The sequence below is a fragment of the Solanum stenotomum genome, chromosome 2 (assembly GCF_019186545.1).
Source record: "Solanum stenotomum isolate F172 chromosome 2, ASM1918654v1, whole genome shotgun sequence".
Taxonomy (NCBI): Eukaryota; Viridiplantae; Streptophyta; class Magnoliopsida; order Solanales; family Solanaceae; genus Solanum; species Solanum stenotomum.
In genome coordinates, this window is record NC_064283.1 from 22,238,826 (window position 1) to 22,261,276 (window position 22,451).

General features: G+C 34.2%; 1 protein-coding gene and 1 pseudogene across 1 annotated transcript in view; both read right to left on the reverse strand.

The window, feature by feature from the left end:
* Window positions 1–11,280, reverse strand: part of LOC125855812 (uncharacterized) — a 149,831-nt gene extending 138,551 nt beyond the window's left edge. The window contains exons 1-6 of the mRNA XM_049535504.1: window positions 11,031–11,280; window positions 9,816–9,993; window positions 9,392–9,572; window positions 9,233–9,316; window positions 9,044–9,151; window positions 8,648–8,818 (exon numbers count right to left, since the gene is read on the reverse strand). Coding sequence (XP_049391461.1) covers window positions 8,696–8,818; window positions 9,044–9,151; window positions 9,233–9,316; window positions 9,392–9,572; window positions 9,816–9,993; window positions 11,031–11,280 — 924 coding nt within the window. The 3' untranslated portion in view covers window positions 8,648–8,695. The remainder of the gene's footprint in view (window positions 1–8,647; window positions 8,819–9,043; window positions 9,152–9,232; window positions 9,317–9,391; window positions 9,573–9,815; window positions 9,994–11,030) is intronic.
* Window positions 11,281–13,034: 1,754 nt separating this feature from the next.
* Window positions 13,035–15,868, reverse strand: LOC125855813 (uncharacterized; annotated as a pseudogene).
* Window positions 15,869–22,451: the final 6,583 nt, after the last annotated feature.

The following is a 22,451-nucleotide window of genomic DNA, read 5'->3' on the forward strand; positions in this document are numbered from 1 at the left end:
GGATCACCGAGATCAAATGAAGTAAAATCCATGAGTGGATATGTATTTGCTATTGGAGGAGGAGCAGTCTCTTGTAAATCTTCCAAAAAGACATGTATCGCTAGCTCTACAATGGTCTCTGAGCTAGGTGCTATAGATAAGGTCGGTGAATAAGTTGAAAGACTCCGGAATTTCTTGATAGATATTCTTTTTTTGGTTTAAGCCTTTTGCATCAGTATGCATACATTTTGATAGTCAAGATGCAATAGGTAGGGCATGAAGCATGATGTATAATGGAAAGTCTCGTCATATAAGACATAGACATTATACCGTTAGAAAACTACTCTCTAGTGGAATTATCACAATTGACTATGTAAAGTCAAAGGATAATGTGTCGAATCCACTTACAAAAAGGCCTAACTAGAGATAAAGTTGAAAGATCATCTAAGGGAATGGGTTTACGGCTTAGGACAAGTCATCATGACAGTAACTCTACCTAACAGACTGGAGATCCCAAAAGCTAGGTTCAAGGAGAAAAACAAAGTTGTGACTAACGGTTCAACATTGTCAACCAACTCAATCCATTTTAATGATGAAGACAATGCTCAGGAACAAGGATACAACATTAAGGCTTGTTAATGATTTAATAAAGCTTAAAGTTTTTAATGATTTGCTAAGTTTGGAAGATTTGACCAAATAGTGTATCTACACGATAACACGTTTAGAAATCACCTATGTGAGTGTGAAGTGTAAGCCGCTTCAAAGAGGATGATTGTCAAAAGCCCATCTCTCTATACACTCATGAAAATAGGAGGTTTTCATGGCTGAAACGAACACAACCGTAAGAACCATAAATGGTAAAGGGTTGATTGTGTGACATATGGTTGTCTAGGTAAACACCAAAGCTTGATTGTTCAAAGATATCGAATCTACCGATTGCCCGAGTATATCCGACATATGTTCACTATGGATAGTTCAAAGGGAAATCTACTTATCCAGATGCAATTAAGTCTTGCTTGTAAAGTACAGACACTTGTCAGTTTCTTTATTTTGGAGTCATTCCCCATTCATGCGGGGGATTATTGGGTTTTAAAAGGTGTGAATGGAAATTGAAGAGTTGCGACTTTTATGAAGAGTTATGACTTTTATGAAAAGTTGTAACTTTTATAAAAATTTATGACTTTTATGAAAGGTTGTGACTTTTTCGAAAGATTGTGACTTTTCCAAAGGGTTGTGACCTTTCCGATATGGCACAATAAGAACATTTTCACACTACCTTTTGTTTTCTATAAATTGAGGGATTTTCTCTCATTTTAAAAGAACCAATTTTCTGGACTTCTTCTACGACAACTAAATCTAGTGTTCTAAGTTTACTTTACTACCGTTGAGTGGTTCGCTGACACCGTGGTTTTAGGTACCGATACACTGGTGAGTAAGATCGTTCTATCCTGGGAGAATATATTCCATTAACCTCGGGTACTTGAGGGAAATAATTTCCTTAAGGGGACACTTTGCATTTAGTGGGCTCGATTTTCTTCTTTGAGAAAAATATTTTGTATATTGTTTCTAATCTGTTTCTGATTCTATTTTCTCTACTAGTTTTAATTTTCTAGTTTTGAAATTACTCTTTAAACTTTGTTGTTTTTTACCAAGTTCTTCAAAGTTTTGTTCTAAGTATCTTAGAAATACAAGATGAACAATAGGGACAACATCCAAAAAATTTAGCGGGGAAGTTGAAAGTTATAACGTGAAAAATAAGCCCGTTCTTTATATATGGAATGTCATGTAGTAATATCAATGAATTGAAATTCAACCTAATAAGACCGACTCACGGGTATCTGAGCAAGAATTTCCTCCTTGTATCCACAAAACAATCCCCCGTCGATACAAAAATAACATTATGATTTATGGGGTACAAGTACTACAAATCAAGCAATAGCACTTGTTCATGATACATATGGTTATCGCTCAAGAATTATTACTTCCTTGAATTAAATCTAACACCTTTTTAATGATTGTAGTTTGTGCAAGTCCATATCATTGATGTTGCTTGAAATTTTTGTAAAATGTAGGGTGTGTTTTGTACGAAGGAAAATGTTTTCATAGAAAATATTTTCTTGGAAAACAAGTGGATTTCCTACTTATTTTCTCATGTTTGGTTGGTGAGTAGAAAATATTTTTTAATGTTTGGTTGGTAATGAAAAATAATTTTTCAGAAAATATCTTCATTTTCGGCTTGAGACTAAAACATACGCTTTTAGGAAAATAATTTTTGATCCGAAAATCAATCCCGGTAATTGACCTAAGATCCGACCCCTACACTCAAACTAGGACAAGACCTCGATGACCGTTCCGAAATCCGACCCTGAGATCTGACTTAGGAAAAAGAAATTCAAAAACAATTTTTTTAAGATTTTTTTTTTGACAGGGTCGCTTGGGGGTAGGGGTGTTCGGGTGGGGTGGCGTAAAAAATGAATTTTTTTAAAATTTGAAATATTCCCCAAAAATATTTTTTCTTTTAAAAACAAAATTGATGGGAATGGCCTGGGTGGGGTGGCCTAGTTGAGGATGGCGGAGGGAGTGGCGTAAAAAATTTTAAAAAATAAATTTGAAATATTTTTCAGAAGATTTTTTTTGGGGAGGGGTAGGGTAGGGGTTGGGTGAGGTAAAAAAATATTATAATTTGAAACATTTTTCAAAACTAATTTTTAATTTTTTTACTTTTTTTATGGTGAGGGGGGCGGGGGGGCTGAGTTGGAGTAGGAATGAAAATATATTTGAAATTTAAAAAATAAGAAAATTTAAAAATTTTAATTTACTTTTTGAATGGAGAGGACAAGTAAGTGGTATGGGGTAGGGTAAAAAAAAATGAAAGGATGGAGTAGAGTTTTGGAAACTGTTTTCTTTAATTTTGGAAGAGAAGTCATTTTTCTTATATTTAAGAAAAATAAGTTGATTTGAAAAACATTTTAAGTCAACCAAAATGAGAAAATTGAAAAACAATTTCAAGAAAATGTTTTCCTCCATACCAAACACACCCGTAATGTTACTAAGATTTGATGTCACTTTGAAGTTTTTCTTTTCCTCCTTGATTTTGTCTCGAGAGGGGAGTATTTTCCAGTCAAAAGTTGGACTCGGGTGCCTAATCTCTCTCTCTCTCTCCAAACTTGAGTGGTCAAGAAGGAATCAATTCTATGTGGGTGTTTTTTGGCAGGGTTATTTTTATTTTGTTTAGTTTATTTTTAGAAAAGCTATATGGACTAAACTTAACTAATCACTATGGGAAAATTATTAACACACATAAATTAGTAGTGGTATATATTACCTTGATTAGACTTTATACTAAAATTGATCTTGCATTTTATCTTTTTTTTTTCATTGGGATTAAACTGTTAGCTAAAGGGTTCCTCATCTATGTTGTCACACAAGAAATGGTGAATAAGTATTTTGACGTACTCTTTCAGGAAGGAAAAATTATCTAATTATACAAATATTTGTATCATATTTACTAATTCTCTCTAGTTTGAAATAACTACATTTTATTTCACTAATTAATAATTTTATATCAAATTTCAAGTCATATATATTTAGATAGATACGTGTTTTAATTTTTACTATCAGATATACTAACATAGGGATAGAGACGAGCGAAAACAAGAGGGAGACGAGGGGGATTTATTTATGTATTCCAAATACATGATACATGTATCTAAAGTGGTTCATGTATCTAGTGTGATTCACATGTACCTGAGATATCATATACACGAGTGAGATAGGAGAGTGGCCAGCGAGATTTGTCTATGCATCATAGATACATGCGAATTCATTTGAATACAATGTATATAGAACAAGTTACACTTGATTTTGACTTCATGTATTTCAAGATACATATATCTAGACGTACTTTAACGTATCAAAATTTGGTAAGATTCGTAATATTGCAAATTAATATGTATTTAAGTTTTATTAATTTCTAAACTAGATGTTCTTATTCTCACCTTCTCCCAAATTGAGTTCTTATTTATATTAAATATATAAAAAGACGATTAAACATTTCATACATAAATTTTGGATAAAATCAATGTTAAAAAATAGGCAAAAGTTTGAGGGAGGACTAAAAGTGCACAAATATTACAAACATGTGGGACTATTAGTGCTCCATGTGAAAACTCAAGAATGACTTTGAGTCTTAACTCAAAGATGAGGGCCTATTTTGGGCCTTTTCTCAAATGGAATAGTTAACAACTTTGAGGATCTTTTAATGAGTTAAATTAGGTTATACTGTCATTTATTCATCATATGCGAAATGGTCTAATGAATCGTTATACTTGTATGTGTTTGTATTATGGATCCCTCTATTTAACCCCTTATCAACTGAACCCTTGCACTCAATCAAAAGGAGATTTTTAAACCCCTCTTATCATGTATGTAGTTCACCCGCCCTTAAATAAATGATATGTCAAATCCACGTCACCTAAATTAATGACATGTCATAACTATCTTTATTAACTACTTTTTAAAACTATTAACCAAAATTATTTAATAAAAGATAAAATAAGAAATTTTAAATTTATTCTTTAAAAGTAAAGTTTGAAACTACATACATTATCTCCTCATTCCCACCTTGAAACCGTTAAAATCTAAAGCCTTCATCGTCGTCTTCATCTCTGTCACTGTCGCAAATCTTGACGGCCACCACATGTACTCTCTTCCTCACCCCTCTTCATCTCCGCCACACCATGGCCAGGGGCAGAGCCAGCATGTCTTTAGGGGCTTCATACCCCCTTTGGGGGAAAATATTACTATATATACATGGTTAACATTATTTTTTAGATGTATATAATAGATGTCGAACCCCCTTCGACTAGTTCGTATGTTTACTCCTTCGGATTTTGAACCCTCTTATTGAAAATTCTGGCTCCGCCACTGGCATGGCCATCAGATCTGACAGGAAAAACCTCTTTGTTGTTGTGACCAGATCCCACCCTCACCCGCCTCATTCTCCTTCCACTGACCTGCACCGTCTCTCTCTCACTCCATTGCGAATTAGTGGTCTTCGGTGAGCACAATCACCTCCGCTCTCTCCCTCTGCCGGTGAATCAATTGATTCAAGGAGGTGCCAATGACAAGATCTGCTAAAGAAGATGATAAGAGTGTGAAGAAGAAAGAAAAAGGGGTCAGACATGGATGGAGATGAGATGGAGATGGCTAAAAATGGAGGTGGAGTGGCTTAAGAAGAAAGCTTTTTTTAGTTAATTCTTTTTTAAAAAATTATTATTATAATTTTTTAAAGTATTTTTTAAACTTAAATAGGATAGTCACTCGCCTTAACAAGAGTGAATTCACACACTTTTGCCAACTCAACCATGTTGATGCCACGTAAGTCTAGTCAATGGTTAAAGGGGTTGATAAATTGTGTTTTATTAAGTTTAAGAGTTCAATTGATAAAGAGTTAAGTAGAATGGTTCATAATACAAACTCATACTACGATAGAACATCATTGCAGGTATTATTCAGGAACGTTTAATAATACAGAAATAAAATGGGAAATAAATAGAAAAGAATTATATTCAGTATATAAGTGTTTATTATCATTTGAACCATATATTGTATATAACAAATTTATTATAAGAACAGATAATACACAAGTAAAATGGTGGCTAACAAGAAAAATACAAGATTCGGTAACAACAAAAGAAATAAGGAGATTGGTATTAAATATATTAAATTTCACATTTACAATTGAAGTAATAAAAACTGATAAGAATGTTATTGCAGATTACTTATCAAGACAAAGCTACTCAGACTGAGAACGAAAATACAATGGAAGAGATACTCAAAGCCATAACTACACTTTGTATAAAAGTGGACAGTATGGACAACGAGATACAAAAGCTAAAAACTAATGCAGATAATATGAAGTCTAAAGCTAGTCAGCAGCATGACTATAAAAATGCGGAGCTATGTCGATCGGAAGACGGAAAAAATCCAGAGCTAAAAGGAGACGATGGGAAACTCCTTATAACCCATAACGTTTGTTTAAATACAGCTGCAGTGGCTTAAGAAGAAAGATTTTTTTAGTTAATTCTTTTTTAAAAAATTATTATTATAATTTTTTAAAGTATTTTTTAAACTTAAATAGGATAGTCACTCGCCTTAACAAGAGTGAATTCACACACTTTTGCCAACTCAACCATGTTGATGCCACGTAAGTCTAGTCAATGGTTAAAGGGGTTGATAAATTGTTTTTTATTAAGTTTAAGAGTTCAATTGATAAAGAGTTAAGTAGAATGGTTCATAATACAAACTCATACAAGTACATAGTCTATTAGACCATTTAACCTTCATCATATGCAAAAGACATCAACACATACAAATAGTAAATACCAAAAATACCATTTAAGTAGCTAGTTAAGCTTAGGCTTTTAAGGCAATCAAAATAGAAGTACATTTTTAAAAGCATAAATGTACATGCACAACAATGCTAACACTAAAAGAAACCCCTTAAATACTCCCTAATCCAAGGTAAACAAGCCGCTCCACTCTCCTTTCTGTATAGGTAGTAAAGTAAAGTAATAAAGTAAAAGTAAAGTCAAGTAAGATGCAAAGTATCTAATATGGTTTTTTGTAAACAAGCCGCCCACTATTGTTTATATTTAATACACTTTTTGATACAATTTTAATACAATTTTTCAGAACTTCACCTAATATTCAATTTTAATACAACTTAATACAGATTTATAACAAATAGTTATTAAAGCTAAAATTATGTCATATATGATAATAAAAATAAAGTAACACTTAAAAGCGTAATTAATCAAATAAAATATATTATTTATGTAAAAATTCCTTAAAAATTGAGTTGATATGTAACTCAAACTGATTTTCGAAAAATCTTGTTAAAATATTATATAATTTATTTTATATTTTATATGTTATATCTAGTTATAATAAAGATTTTTTTATTAGGTACTAAAAACTTATAAAATAACAAATAAAGGTATTAAAACTTAGTAAAAATTGGGCGGGTTGAATTATATGAGCAACTTTCACATATAGCAAACACAAAAATGATATTTGTATGCTATAACTATAGTTTGCATAATTGCGCTCCATAGCAAACGTTATGTTTGCTATGGCTATTTCGCTATACATATATACAAAAGAAGAAATTGTATAATCTGTTTCGATATACATATACAAGAGAATCAATTGTATAATCTGTGTTTGTATAAAGAGAGAAAGACAAAAGAAAACTGGGCAAGGAAAGATCGTACTTGTATAATCATAAGTGTATATGAAGAAAATATATGCATTTGTATTTGTATATACAATTTTCTCTCGCTTGATACAAACACAAATGCAATGTATACATTTGTGTTTGTATAAAATGAGAGAGGCGAGTGAGATCTGGGAGAGTGGCGAGCGAGATGTGGGAGAGGGGAACGAAAATATATGTACATATACAATTTTCTCTTGCTTTATACAAACACAAACACATTTTATACATTTGTGTTTGTATAAAAGTGAGAGAGGCGAGCGAGACTGCCCAGCGAGAACGAGAGTGGCGAGCGAGATTCACCAGGGAGAGAGGCGAAATAGCAACAGTTTGCTATGAGGTACAATTAAATCAAACTATGTTTATAACATTTAATTTGAATTAATAGTTTGCTATTATATACAATTTTCCCGAATAATAACCTGTTACTAACCCGTTACCTAACCCATTATGGCCCAAACAAATTTGGGTTGGGTGAGGTCTTGGCCCATTTATAGTCTTGACCCATTTTAACCTGCCCAAATTTAACCCGACCCGCCCAACCTTCTATATCTTGATGAAGGACTTCGAACCATCTTTCCATATCTACCTTGTATTCATGGACTCATTAACACCCATAGGAGAACCAAATTAGAATAAAAAGGATCGATGGTGTATCCAGATTTTGCTTAAAATGCAATTGAGCCACGTAATTAAGTAGAAAGCTAGAATCATATATACAGTTCCTATCTATCTTGCTCGGGCTCTTCAAAAATGTTATCACACTGTTCCTTCTAAAGTAGTGCATTTTTTAAGGATCCCAACATGGATGATGCAATATTTTTGAAGAGTCCGAGTAACTTAGTTTGTTTAATTGTTCAATGATTTATTACTGCCGAAGATCATATGTAAAACGAAATGTGACAACTCAAGTAAGATATTCTATTCATTACAGCTTAACAACAATGCTAATTACAGACAAGAGCGAGCTGCTCCGATGATAAGCACCCTCACTTTCAACTCTAAGGTTGTGAGTTCAAGCCATCTAACACACAAAGATCCCATATTAACTTCAAGTTGTTTTTCAGCATTTCAAACATCAGATCTTCGTCTATTGTTTGCTTCTGCATTTTTGGTATGAGAACGAAAACCAAATCAAATGATCAAGTCAATGCTTATGCTAAATACTATGCTATGATTTCGAGCAACAACAACCAACGTTGATGGCATGCAGAGGCATCCAAAATCGGAAAACATAAAATAAAATGAGATTCATAATTGCTTGTCAAAAGGAAAAGAGAACCTACGGGTAACTCTGATACAATTCCAGGCATTTTCAGGAAAATCTCCCGTGTAACCTCAGTAGTTGAAGATTTGAATTTAGATCGATTTGCATGTTGAAATTTGAACCTAATTGATGAATTCCTATATGATTTTGCAGTTGTGTGACCAATAACATTAACAACATATCGACCCCCCTGAAGAATGGCGCTTGTCTAAAGGCCATCTTAAACGAACCGGTACTTCTGAGTCCACAATGGCAGAACCAATAAGATCCTTAATTTCATTAATCTCCTCATCCTGAAAAATGTGAAGAACTATCTAAACCACAGTACTCACAGAAAGACATAATACTATTGTAAACACCCAAATAAAATAATTACATACGACAGTCGCGAGAAGCTTGAAATCAAGAGTTCAATCCTTATATATAGAGGACCAAAAAGAGCTTTTGATATAAAATATTCATAAACATCTTGAGCCTATAACCAACATCTCTGTATTTAAGTGGAGTAAATAACTTACAGATAAAACCATCTTGATTTTCTTGGTATATACAAACAATCTTAGGTCTGAGCTCTTTCCAAGACAGCTCATGTCTGCAACCATGTGGCGTACTCGGTTCAACTCAATCTTAAGAAAAAAGGAGATAGGTATAAATATGTTAATGACAGTTATGCGAAATTGCAGGCATAAAAGGTTTAGAGTACTAACCTTATCGAGCTGAATCTTATTATGATCTTTTGGCACAGTACATTTGGAGGAAACAGTTGATTCAGTCCTCAAGTTATCGGAAAGCTACAAAAAACACGGATAAAGAAAGAATACAGTAGGGCGAAGACAGTTTTTTAGAAGCTTGAAAGTAGCATATACCTTAACATAGCACAGTTCTTTCCCTTGCACATATTCTAGTCCGAGATTCTCCACTACTCGATTTTCTACATAGTCCATATATGAAGGAGGAACATCCGTATGGAAAGATCCTTTCATTTCTCTCGAAGTAGTTTCAGTCAATGAGTTAAGTTTTAGGCTATCTTTACAAATTGAAGAAATCCTGCATAACAAAGAACATGACAAGTATTTTGAAACATGCATTCGTATACGAATAACCTAACAAAATAATGCTTCAAACACAACAAAGTAAGCAGCATGGTACATATGATATATGAGGTATTTGATACTTAATTGCTATAAAAGATACGAAGTGTTGTTTCTCGGAACAGAAAAATATTAAAATTCCTAATTAACATGACGATAAAAGCATAACATGTGAACTAAATGAAGAAGATCGACTGACCCATAAAAGAGAACTTTTCCAAAACGAGCAACTACAGACGGCTTTACTTGTGCCATATCAGCTTCCTCCATCTCACGCTTCATATGTTGAAATGACAAAAGTAAATCCTTCTTCACATTTGCAGCAATCAAAAGACATGGTGTTTCTATGAGCTCATTCTTTATTCCTTCACTGCAACCTGCAAAATTATAGATATATAGCTTAATGAGCATCACTAAAGCAGAGGCGAACCCATGATCTGAAGACAATGATTGCACCACCAACGTCGGCTAATGCACGTTAGTGTATGATAATTACTAAACATAAAAATATAAAACTAATTATAATATGCTAACGTATAAATATGAATTAAATGACTCTACCAGATAAAATTTGCTTTGTAGAGTGGTGGTTTTGAACTTCAATTTGCACCATGTGATCACAACTTCGAAACTAGACATTCCTAGCTAGTAAATGGGATTTGAGCCTAGTCCCCTCACCTCAAAGGTGTGCAACGTTTAAACCAATATACCAAAATAGGTTCAGTCTCTTTGGGTGCCTAATTAATAAAATATATGTCTATCTCAAGGTATATTATATACATAAAAAAATTATGCTGCACTTGTTTTAAAAATTTTAAATCATGCAAATTGATCCCTTGCTCAATAAAATTATCGAGAGACGCTTTAATCTATATTTCCAATCATTTTTGCTGCAATATTTATATATATATATATATAAAATAATTGTATCAATTAAAGCAACATAAGAACAGAAAAATCATCTGAAAAAAAAAGTTTTTCCTATTTCCCCCCCTTACCTCCGTTAGGAAAATTAGTATTTCCAGGGTTTTCTTAGATATTAGACACAACCCAACCAAAATTGAATTCATCTTGTAGGTCACGTTGAAGAAGTTGAAAACACTATACAGGTACTAGAAACAATTAATGAAGCATTTGCCAAAAAAAAAAAAAACCCATTATAAGAAGCAAATTGAGTAAATATCTAAAAATGTAGAGTCACTCAACTCTGTTAGTATTTTTATCAATAAAGTCACTCAATTTAGTAGTTTTATCTTATAAAATCATTCAACCAAATTTATCATCAAAAACACATTTCACCCCTACCATTTTGGATATCAAAAACGATGATCGGGTTTATAATTAAACAACATATATATATATATATATATATATATATATACATGAGTTGAAACCAAAGAGAGAGGCTGTAGGCCTTCTTTTGTCTCAAAAGACTCTGGTGAAAGAGGTTGGAAACTAACAAGAGATGAAAATCTCAACTCATCAGCCAAGCCAACAGAGAACCATTTTAAGATAGTATGATCAGTATAACCGACATTCCTAGTTCGAAATTTGTTATCCTTTCTCTTATTAAAAGCAGATCTGATGAGAGACTCCGGTGCCGGAGTTGGTTCAAGCGATGGCGAGCCCTTTATTTGCCTCTTGTGTGGCGGAATGTAAGACATTATAGTTGATCACTTGTATGGAAGAAGAACTATACCGTAACTTCAGAGCCGGTTATTATGGAAAAGGAAACAAGGCATCTGTCAATAGTGTAATTATTTATGATAAACTATAGCTTTTTTTTTGTACTATATTATTCTCTTTTAAACCTTTTTCAAATAGAAAAAAGGAAAAAAAAAATTAAAATATCTAATCAAATTTTAAGAATAGGGTCATCGAATAGTGGTAAGGATCATCCTTTTTTTTTTTCAAATGGAAATGACGTAGATGAGATAAACTTTTAACAGATGACATAGACGAACATTTTCTCATAGTTCGATGACATGTTTGAGTCTTTTTCCTTTAATTAATGACGTGACTGAATCATAATTGACCACGTATAAAAAATGGTTTTGCAAAATCGAAATTGTTTTCCGTTAAAAAATTATGACTTGAATGAGTCTTTTCTCAAACGAAAATGATATAGATGAGTCAAACTTTTAATGTATAACATAATTGAGCCTTTTTCTCAAATTTGATGACATAGTTAAGCCTTTTCTCTAGAAAAAAAATTATGAAAATTAAATGAACATTCATATTACTAATCTTCTTTTTATTTTGGTTAACCATATTGACCTTTGGAGTTAATTCTGCCAATTTACTCACGGATAAAGCTAGGGCTTAGAGTAAACTAGACAAGAAAAGTAATATGATCCTACTCCCCCTTTTTTTTTTTATCAAGGATCCTATTTTTTTTCTCTCATTCTTTTGATATGTTTTCTTTTTATTTACTTCTTATTATTATAAAAAATAAACGTATCACTTACTATTTCTTTTTATATTCTTCAATATAAAAATTTAATTATCTTTATTTTCATTACACTTTTAATGATCATAACTTTTAATTTTTTATTTTTATTTTTGATGACAAGGGAAATCCGCAACCGCTATCCTTTGGGTGCACACAGGGTAAAACCCCCGGTCCTATGCAATAGCTCACAAACCACATAGGAGAGATAAGCTACACTAGGCAAACCCGCTCGACCCAGAAGGCAAATCCTTTTCTTTCGCTGGCAAGGAGTTTCGAACTTGAGACCTCCAACATGGAAGTCCCACGTCCAAACCACTTTTAATGATCATAACTTTTAAATTATATTTATACTCATGCTCAAGACAACTCTTCTATTCATTCTTATCCAATAAAAACTTTAATGTCTATTATTGATTGATACTTTATTCTTTATTAACATTTAAATCAATATTTTGACTTCATAGTTATATAAAGCAACATATTACTTTCTCCGTCTCAGTTTAGATGGGCACTTTCAACTTTACACGGTAATTAAGAAATCATTAATACATTGAAAGACTTGACCATTTTGTCTTTTGTTTATATCAATGCACATTAAAATGAGTTACAAAAAATACACAGAGAATATAGGAATGATTAGTATTGGGAATCCAAAGGTCATATTAATTGTTGGGGTAAAATGGTAAAAAATTAATTAATTCTATCATAATTTAGTAAGTGCTTAAATAATATAGGACAAACATTTTTAATATGATGCCCATCTAATATGGGACGGAGGAAGTACTATTTACTATACTGCAGAAGAGTCTACAAGCACACACGTCATGATCAACACGTGTGCACTTTGTGGAATCTAAATTAAGTTACCAACATCTTGTGCACTGCTTAATTCGTGCCATTCCAAAACTACACATATATAGTGCAATAACATTTCAGTGTTTTTGTTCGAAGGGGCACGAAACATGGTCAGCTTGAAGAACCATCCAACAAACAAAGATCCCATATTAACTTCAAGTTGTTTTCCAGCATTTCAAACATCAGATCTTCGTCCATTGTTTGCTTCTGCATTTTTTGTAAGAGAATGAAAATCAAATCAATATACTCCAATAGTCTAAGCTTATGATGCTAACAACACTACAATATGGTTTGGAGCAACATCATACCATCATGTGTATCATGCAGTGACATCCAAAATTATAAAGGAAAAAGAAATGTTATTGCAAGTACGGAAAGAGAACATACTCGTAACTCTGATATAATTCCAGGCATTTTCAAGAAAATCTCCTGTGTAACCTCACCAGTTGAAGATTTGAAATCAAATGGATCTGCATGCCGAAGCTTAAATCTAATTGATGAATTTCTATATGATTTTGCAGTTGTGTGACCGATACCAATAACAGCATATCGACCACCTGAAGAATCCTTGCCAATGGGCCATCTCAACTCTCAAGCCGCCCTGAACTTCTGAATCCAAAATGGCAGAACCAATAAGATCTTTAATTCCATTAATCTCCTCATCCTGCAAAAATGCAAAAAAATCGCTGAGAAATATCCTTGGCTACAAAGAAAGCATTAGTGGTTTTCTTCCGTTTAATTAACATAAATTCATTCTAGAGGGAAACATAGAAAAGTTAATTAATATAACTTACAGATAAAATCATGTTGATTTTCTTGGTATATAGTATCAACCTCAGATCTGAACTCTTTCCAAGACAGCTTATATCTGCTACCATGTGGCGTACTCTGTTCAACTCAATCTTAATTAATGTCAAAGGAAGTCGTTTTGTTGACGAATGATGGTGATAATTGTTATTGCTTTTTCAACTATATAAATAATTAGGTATTTTATGACATACTAGAATATGATTAATGAAGTAGTTACTAACCTTATAGAGCTCAATCTTATTATAATCTTCGGCAACAGTACATTTGCAAGAAACAGTTGAATTAAGTTGCAACCTATCAGAAAGCTACAAAAACAAAAGGATATATAGAGCTAAAGGAAGCAATATAGTAGGAGGAAGACATTTGTTTGAAGCTTGAAAATCATACCCGTATGTTGTTTCCCTTTCACGTATTCTAGCCCAAGTTTCTCAACAACTCGATCGGTGTTCTATGTAATCCATATATGCAGCAGGAGAATTTGCATAAAAATTCCGTTTCATTTTTCTCACTGTGCTTCACTCAATGGGGTAGTTTTCAGGGATTCTTCACAAATTGAGGAATTCCTGCACACAGAGCTCTCGGATTAAATGTTGACAGATGCAGTGTGATTCAGGACCTAACAAGCCAATGCTTCAAAGACTACAAACAAATATTCGCGATTAATATTGAATTCAAATGACACATTGTTTCCAGTTGTTATAAATTCCTAACATTCGCCATAAAAGTTAACTTGTGATTACAAGAAGACTGACCTATAAAAGAGAATTTTTCCAAAACGAGCAACTACAGACGGCTTTACTTGTCCCATATCAGCTTCCTCCATCTCACGCTTCTTATGTTGAAATGTCAAAAGTAAATCCTCCTTCACATTTGCAGCTACCAAAAGCCATGGTGTATCGATAAGCTCGTTTGTTATTCCTTCACTGCAACCTAGAAAAACATAAATATTTGAAAAAAAACTGAAATAATTAAGATCTCAGAAGCATAAATCAAATGTGAATTAATGAATCTAATGTGTATATTCAACCATGTTCATCACTGCAACTCGATCAGCAATTCAATTCAATATAGGGTTGTACACAAATCGAATATGTAGACAATTAGAATTTTTCCGAAACGAGCAACTACAGAGGGCTTTACTTGTGCCATATCAGCTTCCTCCACCTCATGCTTCATATGTTGAAATGACAAAAGTAAATCCTTCTTCACATTTGTAGGGGATAAGGGTCTAAAAAATATCCCAACTTTGGTCGAATTTGCTGTTGCGATACTAAACTTTCATGAGGATCTATTACCTCCCGAGACTATTTAAAACCGTATTTTAAACATATATATTTGCCCATGTGGACATAAAAAATAATGCAAAATTATAAATAGTAATGTGTCCACATGGGCACATATATACCTTTAAAATACACTATTAAATAGTCTAAGGAGGTAATAGGTCCTCATGAAAGTTTAATATCGCAACAGCAAATTCGACCAAAGTTGGGGTATTTTTCAAACCCTTATCCCCATTTGTAGCTATCAAAAGCCATGGTGTATCTATAAGCTCGTTCGTTATTCCTTCACTGCAACCTAGAAAAGCATAAATATTTGAAAGAAAACTGAAATAATTAACATCTCAAAAGCATAAATGTAATGTGAATTCATGAATCTAATGTGTATATTCAACCATGTTCATCAATGTGTGTCGATCACCAATTCAATTCAATATAAGGTTGTACACAAATCAAATATGCAGACAACTAGAAATTGATAAAAATACAGATACATTAGGACATACATATCTAAAACTACTCTTCCGGTGAAAAAGAAAAAAAAGTTATACCTTCCATTAGAACCAACGATAGAGCTTTTCTGTCTGGATTTCCATCAAAGTAGTCTGCAGAAAAAGGTTGGAGGCTGACAAGAGATGAAAATCGAGAATAATCAGCCAAGCCAATGGAGAACCATTTCGAAACAGCAAATTTTCTGTAAACGATGGTCTTTCCTCGAAAATTGTTCTGCTCCCCAAATGACTTGAGATTAACGCTCTTTGTGAAGTTATTAGGCATAAGAAAGTCCGGTGCCGGAGTTGGATTCAACAACGGAAAGCCCTTTGTTTGCCTCTTGTGCGGTGGAATGTAAGCCATTATATTTGATCTATTGCTTTGCACTTTTGCTGAAAATTGAGTTGCTCTGTTTTGTGAACATTTTAATTTGGCGCTATAAATAATACAGCTGCTTGCTGGAATACTTGAATTTCAAACAGACACATTATATTAATGAACATTAACGTCTCGGTTGACGACCCTTTGAGCTTCTATTAATTACACTTCATTGAATTACGACTACTAAATTTGATTTCATTTTAAAAGCTAAAAAGTTCATTTAACATCCAACATTATAGTGTATCAAACATAATTCTATTAAGCAGTTCAAATGATTTTCGATATTGCTGCATCGGATTGGAACATGTGTTGGGTATTTTGATCCTAACAATATAATCTCGAGATCCAAACCCGATCCCGACCTAAGAGAAAATTAGAAAATATTTCTGGACATATCAAACACATCCTAATTGTTTACTACTCATAAAACTTGCCTCTTGCAATTTTCTCGAGATTTTTTAAGACCTTCACTTTGAAGCAAACATGAAGCATTAAAACAAATTTCAACTTTACTTTTTAAAACCTTAGTCCAAATACTCTATGGACTTTACATTTTCAACTCCTTTTTTACACTTTAACAAATTAAATCTGTGTATTATATATGACCCCGCAAGTTGATGGATTTATCCCATTTAAATCATCTTTATTTCTATTCCAAAATTTATGTTAAGTGAATAGATCATAGTCTATGCTACAGAGCTCAAGAAAGCAGGGTACAAAAACTAAAAACTTCAATAAAAAGATCAAGTCAATTTTGAAATCGATACACACTTCTGCACACTCTTAGATTGTTACTCCGCTTGCTTGCTAAACACCCATTTTGGTTTAATGTTTCGAAATTGGTTGATAAGCAAATCTTAATTTGATATTTGAAATTTATCCACCTTTGTTACCATATATCTACAATGAATTAGGATACAATAATTTGATTTTGTAATTGAACTTTTTCATATACCACCCAGTTGGTCTCGAGGGGCAAACAGGCGTATTTTCAAGTTCAAAATAGCCCCAAAGCATGTAAGCCCAGATTTTACCGATTTTCGTATGATATGTTCATGAATTTATGGTGATCTAGAATTTCGGCTTGTTTTTTACCGAATTTTTTTATGCACGTCTGTTAAGACCTTAGTAATAGAGTTAGTTGGTCTAGATGGACAAACGAGCGTTTTTCTAGTTCAAACGAGCCCCAAAGTAAGTAAACCCAGATTTTGCCGATTTTCGTGTGCTATAGTCCATGGGTTTTTGGTGATCCGAAATTCCGATTTGTTTTTGGCCGAATTTTTTCATGGACGTCTGTTAAGACCTTAGTAATGGAGTCAGTTGGTCCCGATGGGAAAACAAGCGCATTTTCTAGTTCAAACGAGCCCCAAAGTAGGTAAACCCAGATTTTGCAGATTTTTGCGTGCTATAGTCCATGGATTTTTGGTGATCCATAATTCTGATTTATTTTTGGTCAAAAATTTACATGGACGTCCATTAAGACCTTAGTAATGGAGCCAATTTGTCCCGAGAGGTAAACCAGTGTATTTTCAAGTTCAAAAAAGGCCAAAAGAAGGTAAATCCCAGATTTTACCGATTTTTGTGTGCTATAGTCCATGAAATTTTTGTGATCCAGAATTTCAGCTTGTTTTTACACAAATTTTTTCATGGACATCCGTTAAGACCTTAGTAATGGAGCTAGTTGGTCCTAAGGGGCAAACATGTGCATTTTCAAGTTCAAAATATCCCCAAAGTAAACCTTGATTTTTTTGATTTTTGTGTGCTATAGTCCATGGATTTTTAGTGATCCATAATTTTGGGTTGTTTTTGGCCGAAATATTTCATGAACGTCCGTTAAGACCTTAGTAATGGAGCCAGTTGGTCCCGAGGGGCAAACAACCGCATTTTCAAGTTCAAAATAGCCCAAAGAAGGTAAATCCAGATTTTGCCAATTTTCGTGTGCTATATATAGTCCATGGATTTTTGGTGATCCGGAATTCCGGCTTGTTTTTTGCCAAAATTTTTCATGGACGTCCGTTAAGACCTTAGTAATGGAGTCAGTTGGCCCCGAGGGGCAAACGGGCGCATTTTCAAGTTCAAACGATCCCCAAAGACGGTAAACACAAATTTTGCTAATTTTCGTGTGCTTTAGTCCAGGATTTTAGGTTATCTCAATTCCGGTTAGTTTTTTGCCAAAAATTTTCATGGACGTCCGTTATGACCTTATTAATGGAGCGAGTTGGTCTCGAGGGCAAACAGGTGGATTTTCAAGTTCAAATGAGCCCCAAAGCAGGTAAATCCATATTTTGTCGATTTTCGTGTGTTATAGTCCATGGATTTTTGGTGATTCAGAATTCCGGCTTGTTTTTGGTTGAAATTTTTCATAGACGTCCGTTAAGACCTTAGTAGTGGAGCCAGTTGGTCCCGTGGGGCAAACAAGTGCATATTCAAGTTCAAAATAGCCCCAAAATAGGTATATCCAGATTTTGCCAATTTTCTTGTGCTATAGTCCATGAATTCTTGGTGATCCAGAATTTCGACTGTTTTTTTGCCAAAATTTTTCATGAACGTCTTTTAAGACCTTAGAAATAGATCCAGTTGGCCCGAGGGGTAAACAAACACATTTTAAAGTTAAAACAAGCCCCAAAGCCCTGATTTTACCAATTTTTGTGTGCTATAGTCCACAAATTTTTGGTGATCTAGAATTTCAGCTTGTTTTTGACCAAAATTTTCATGGACGTCCAATAAGACCTAAGTAATGGAGCCAATTGGTCCCGATTGGCAAACAGTCCCAATTTCAAGTTTAAAATATCCCTAAAGCAGGTAAACCAAGATTTTGCCGATTTTTGTGTGCTATAGTCCATGGATTTTTGGTGATCCAGAATTCCAACAAGTTTTTTACTGAAATTTGTAAGGGACGTCCGTTAAGACCTCAGTAATGGAGCCAATTGGTCCTAAAGGAAAAACAGGTGCATTTTCAAGTTCAAACGAGCCCTAAAGCAGAAAAACCCAGATTTGTCTGATTTTCATGTACTATAGTCCATTGATTTTTGGTGATTCAGATTTCAGCTTGTTTTTAGTTGAAATTTTTCATGGACGTCCGTTAAGACCTAAGTAATGGAGCCAGTTGGTCTAGAGGGGAAAACATGAGCATTTTCAAGTTGAAATTAGCCCCAAAATAGGTAAACCCAGATTTTGCCAATTTTCATGTACTATAGTCCATGGATTCTTGGTGATCTGGAATTCCGGCCAGATTTTGGACAAAATTTTTCATGGACGTATGCGAAGACCTTAGTAATGGAGCTAGTTGGTCCCGAGGGGCAAACAAGCGCATTTTAAAGTTCAAACGATCCCCAAAACAAGTAAACCTATATTTTACCCATTTTTGCGTGCTATTTAGTCAATGGATTTTTGGTGATCCAAAATTTCAGCTTCTCTATGCCAAAATTATTCATGGACATCTGTTAAGACCTTAGTAATGGAGCAAGTTGCTCCCGATGGATAAACGAATGCATTTTCAAGTTCAAAATAGCCCTAAAGAAGGTAAACACAGATTTTGCAAATTTTCATGTGCTATAGTCCATGGATTTTTGGTGATTCAATATTCTGGCTAGTTTTTGGCCGTGTGTTTTCATGGATGTCCGTTAAGACCTTAGTAATGGAGGTAGTTGGTCCCGAGAGACAAACAGGTGAATTTTGAAGTTCAAAAGAGCTCCAAAGCAGGTAAACCCAAATTTTACCAATTTTAGTGTGCTATATAGTCCATATATTTTTGCTGATCTGGAATTCTGGCTAGTTTTTGGCTAAACTTTTTCATGGATGTTTGTTAAGACTTTAGTAATGAAGACAGTTGGTCCCGAGGGGAAAACGGGTGCATTTTCAAGTTCAAACGAGCTCCAAAGCAGGTAAATCCAGGTTTTGCAGATTTTCATGTGCTATAGTCCATGGATTTTTGGTGATCCAACATTTCAGCTGTTTTTTGGCCAAAACTTTTCATGGATGTTCGTTAAGACCTTAATAAGACAGCCAGTTGGTCCGATGGGCAAATGGACGCATTTTCAAGTGTAAAATAGCCCCAAAGCAGGTAAACCCAGATTTTGCCAATTTTCGTGTACTATAGTCAATGAATTTTTTGCGATTCGAAGTTCCAACAAGTTTTAGGCCATTATTTTTCATGGATATCCATTAAGACCTTAGTAATGAAGTCAGTTGGTCCCGAGGGGAAAACAAGCGCATTTTCGTGTGCCATAGTCCATGGGTTTTTGGTGATCCGAAATTCCGATTTGTTTTTGGCCGAATTTTTTCATGGACGTCTGTTAAGACCTTAGTAATGGAGTCAGTTGGTCCCGATGGGAAAACAAGCGCATTTTCTAGTTCAAACGAGCCCCAAAGTAGGTAAACCCAGATTTTGCAGATTTTTGCGTGCTATAGTCCATGGATTTTTGGTGATCCATAATTCTGATTTATTTTTGGTCAAAAATTTACATGGACGTCCATTAAGACCTTAGTAATGGAGCCAATTTGTCCCGAGAGGTAAACCAGTGTATTTTCAAGTTCAAAAAAGGCCAAAAGAAGGTAAATCCCAGATTTTACCGATTTTTGTGTGCTATAGTCCATGAAATTTTTGTGATCCAGAATTTCAGCTTGTTTTTACACAAATTTTTTCATGGACATCCGTTAAGACCTTAGTAATGGAGCTAGTTGGTCCTAAGGGGCAAACATGTGCATTTTCAAGTTCAAAATATCCCCAAAGTAAACCTTGATTTTTTTGATTTTTGTGTGCTATAGTCCATGGATTTTTAGTGATCCATAATTTTGGGTTGTTTTTGGCCGAAATATTTCATGAACGTCCGTTAAGACCTTAGTAATGGAGCCAGTTGGTCCCGAGGGGCAAACAACCGCATTTTCAAGTTCAAAATAGCCCAAAGAAGGTAAATCCAGATTTTGCCAATTTTCGTGTGCTATATATAGTCCATGGATTTTTGGTGATCCGGAATTCCGGCTTGTTTTTTGCCAAAATTTTTCATGGACGTCCGTTAAGACCTTAGTAATGGAGTCAGTTGGCCCCGAGGGGCAAACGGGCGCATTTTCAAGTTCAAACGATCCCCAAAGACGGTAAACACAAATTTTGCTAATTTTCGTGTGCTTTAGTCCAGGATTTTAGGTTATCTCAATTCCGGTTAGTTTTTTGCCAAAAATTTTCATGGACGTCCGTTATGACCTTATTAATGGAGCGAGTTGGTCTCGAGGGCAAACAGGTGGATTTTCAAGTTCAAATGAGCCCCAAAGCAGGTAAATCCATATTTTGTCGATTTTCGTGTGTTATAGTCCATGGATTTTTGGTGATTCAGAATTCCGGCTTGTTTTTGGTTGAAATTTTTCATAGACGTCCGTTAAGACCTTAGTAGTGGAGCCAGTTGGTCCCGTGGGGCAAACAAGTGCATATTCAAGTTCAAAATAGCCCCAAAATAGGTATATCCAGATTTTGCCAATTTTCTTGTGCTATAGTCCATGAATTCTTGGTGATCCAGAATTTCGACTGTTTTTTTGCCAAAATTTTTCATGAACGTCTTTTAAGACCTTAGAAATAGATCCAGTTGGCCCGAGGGGTAAACAAACACATTTTAAAGTTAAAACAAGCCCCAAAGCCCTGATTTTACCAATTTTTGTGTGCTATAGTCCACAAATTTTTGGTGATCTAGAATTTCAGCTTGTTTTTGACCAAAATTTTCATGGACGTCCAATAAGACCTAAGTAATGGCGCCAATTGGTCCCGATTGGCAAACAGTCCCAATTTCAAGTTTAAAATATCCCTAAAGGAGGTAAACCAAGATTTTGCCGATTTTTGTGTGCTATAGTCCATGGATTTTTGGTGATCCAGAATTCCAACAAGTTTTTTACTGAAATTTGTAAGGGACGTCCGTTAAGACCTCAGTAATGGAGCCAATTGGTCCCAAGGGAAAAACAGGTGCATTTTCAAGTTCAAACGAGCCCTAAAGCAGATAAACCCAGATTTGTCTGATTTTCATGTACTATAGTCCATAGATTTTTGGTGATTCAGATTTCAGCTTGTTTTTAGCTGAAATTTTTCATGGACGTCCGTTAAGACCTAAGTAATGGAGCCAGTTGGTCTAGAGGGGAAAACATGAGCATTTTCAAGTTGAAATTAGCCCCAAAATAGGTAAACCCAAATTTTGCCAATTTTCATGTACTATAGTCCATGGATTTTTGGTGATCTGAAATTCCGGCCAGATTTTGGACAAATTTTTTCATGGACGTATGCGAAGACCTTAGTAATGGAGCTAGTTGGTCCCGAGGGGCAAACAAGCGCATTTTAAAGTTCAAACGATCCCCAAAACAAGTAAACCTATATTTTACCCATTTTTGCGTGCTATTTAGTCAATGGATTTTTTGTGATCCAAAATTTCAGCTTCTCTATGCCAAAATTATTCATGGACATCTGTTAAGACCTTAGTAATGGAGCAAGTTGCTCCCGATGGATAAACGAATGCATTTTCAAGTTCAAAATAGCCCTAAAGAAGGTAAACACAGATTTTGCAAATTTTCATGTGCTATAGTCCATGGA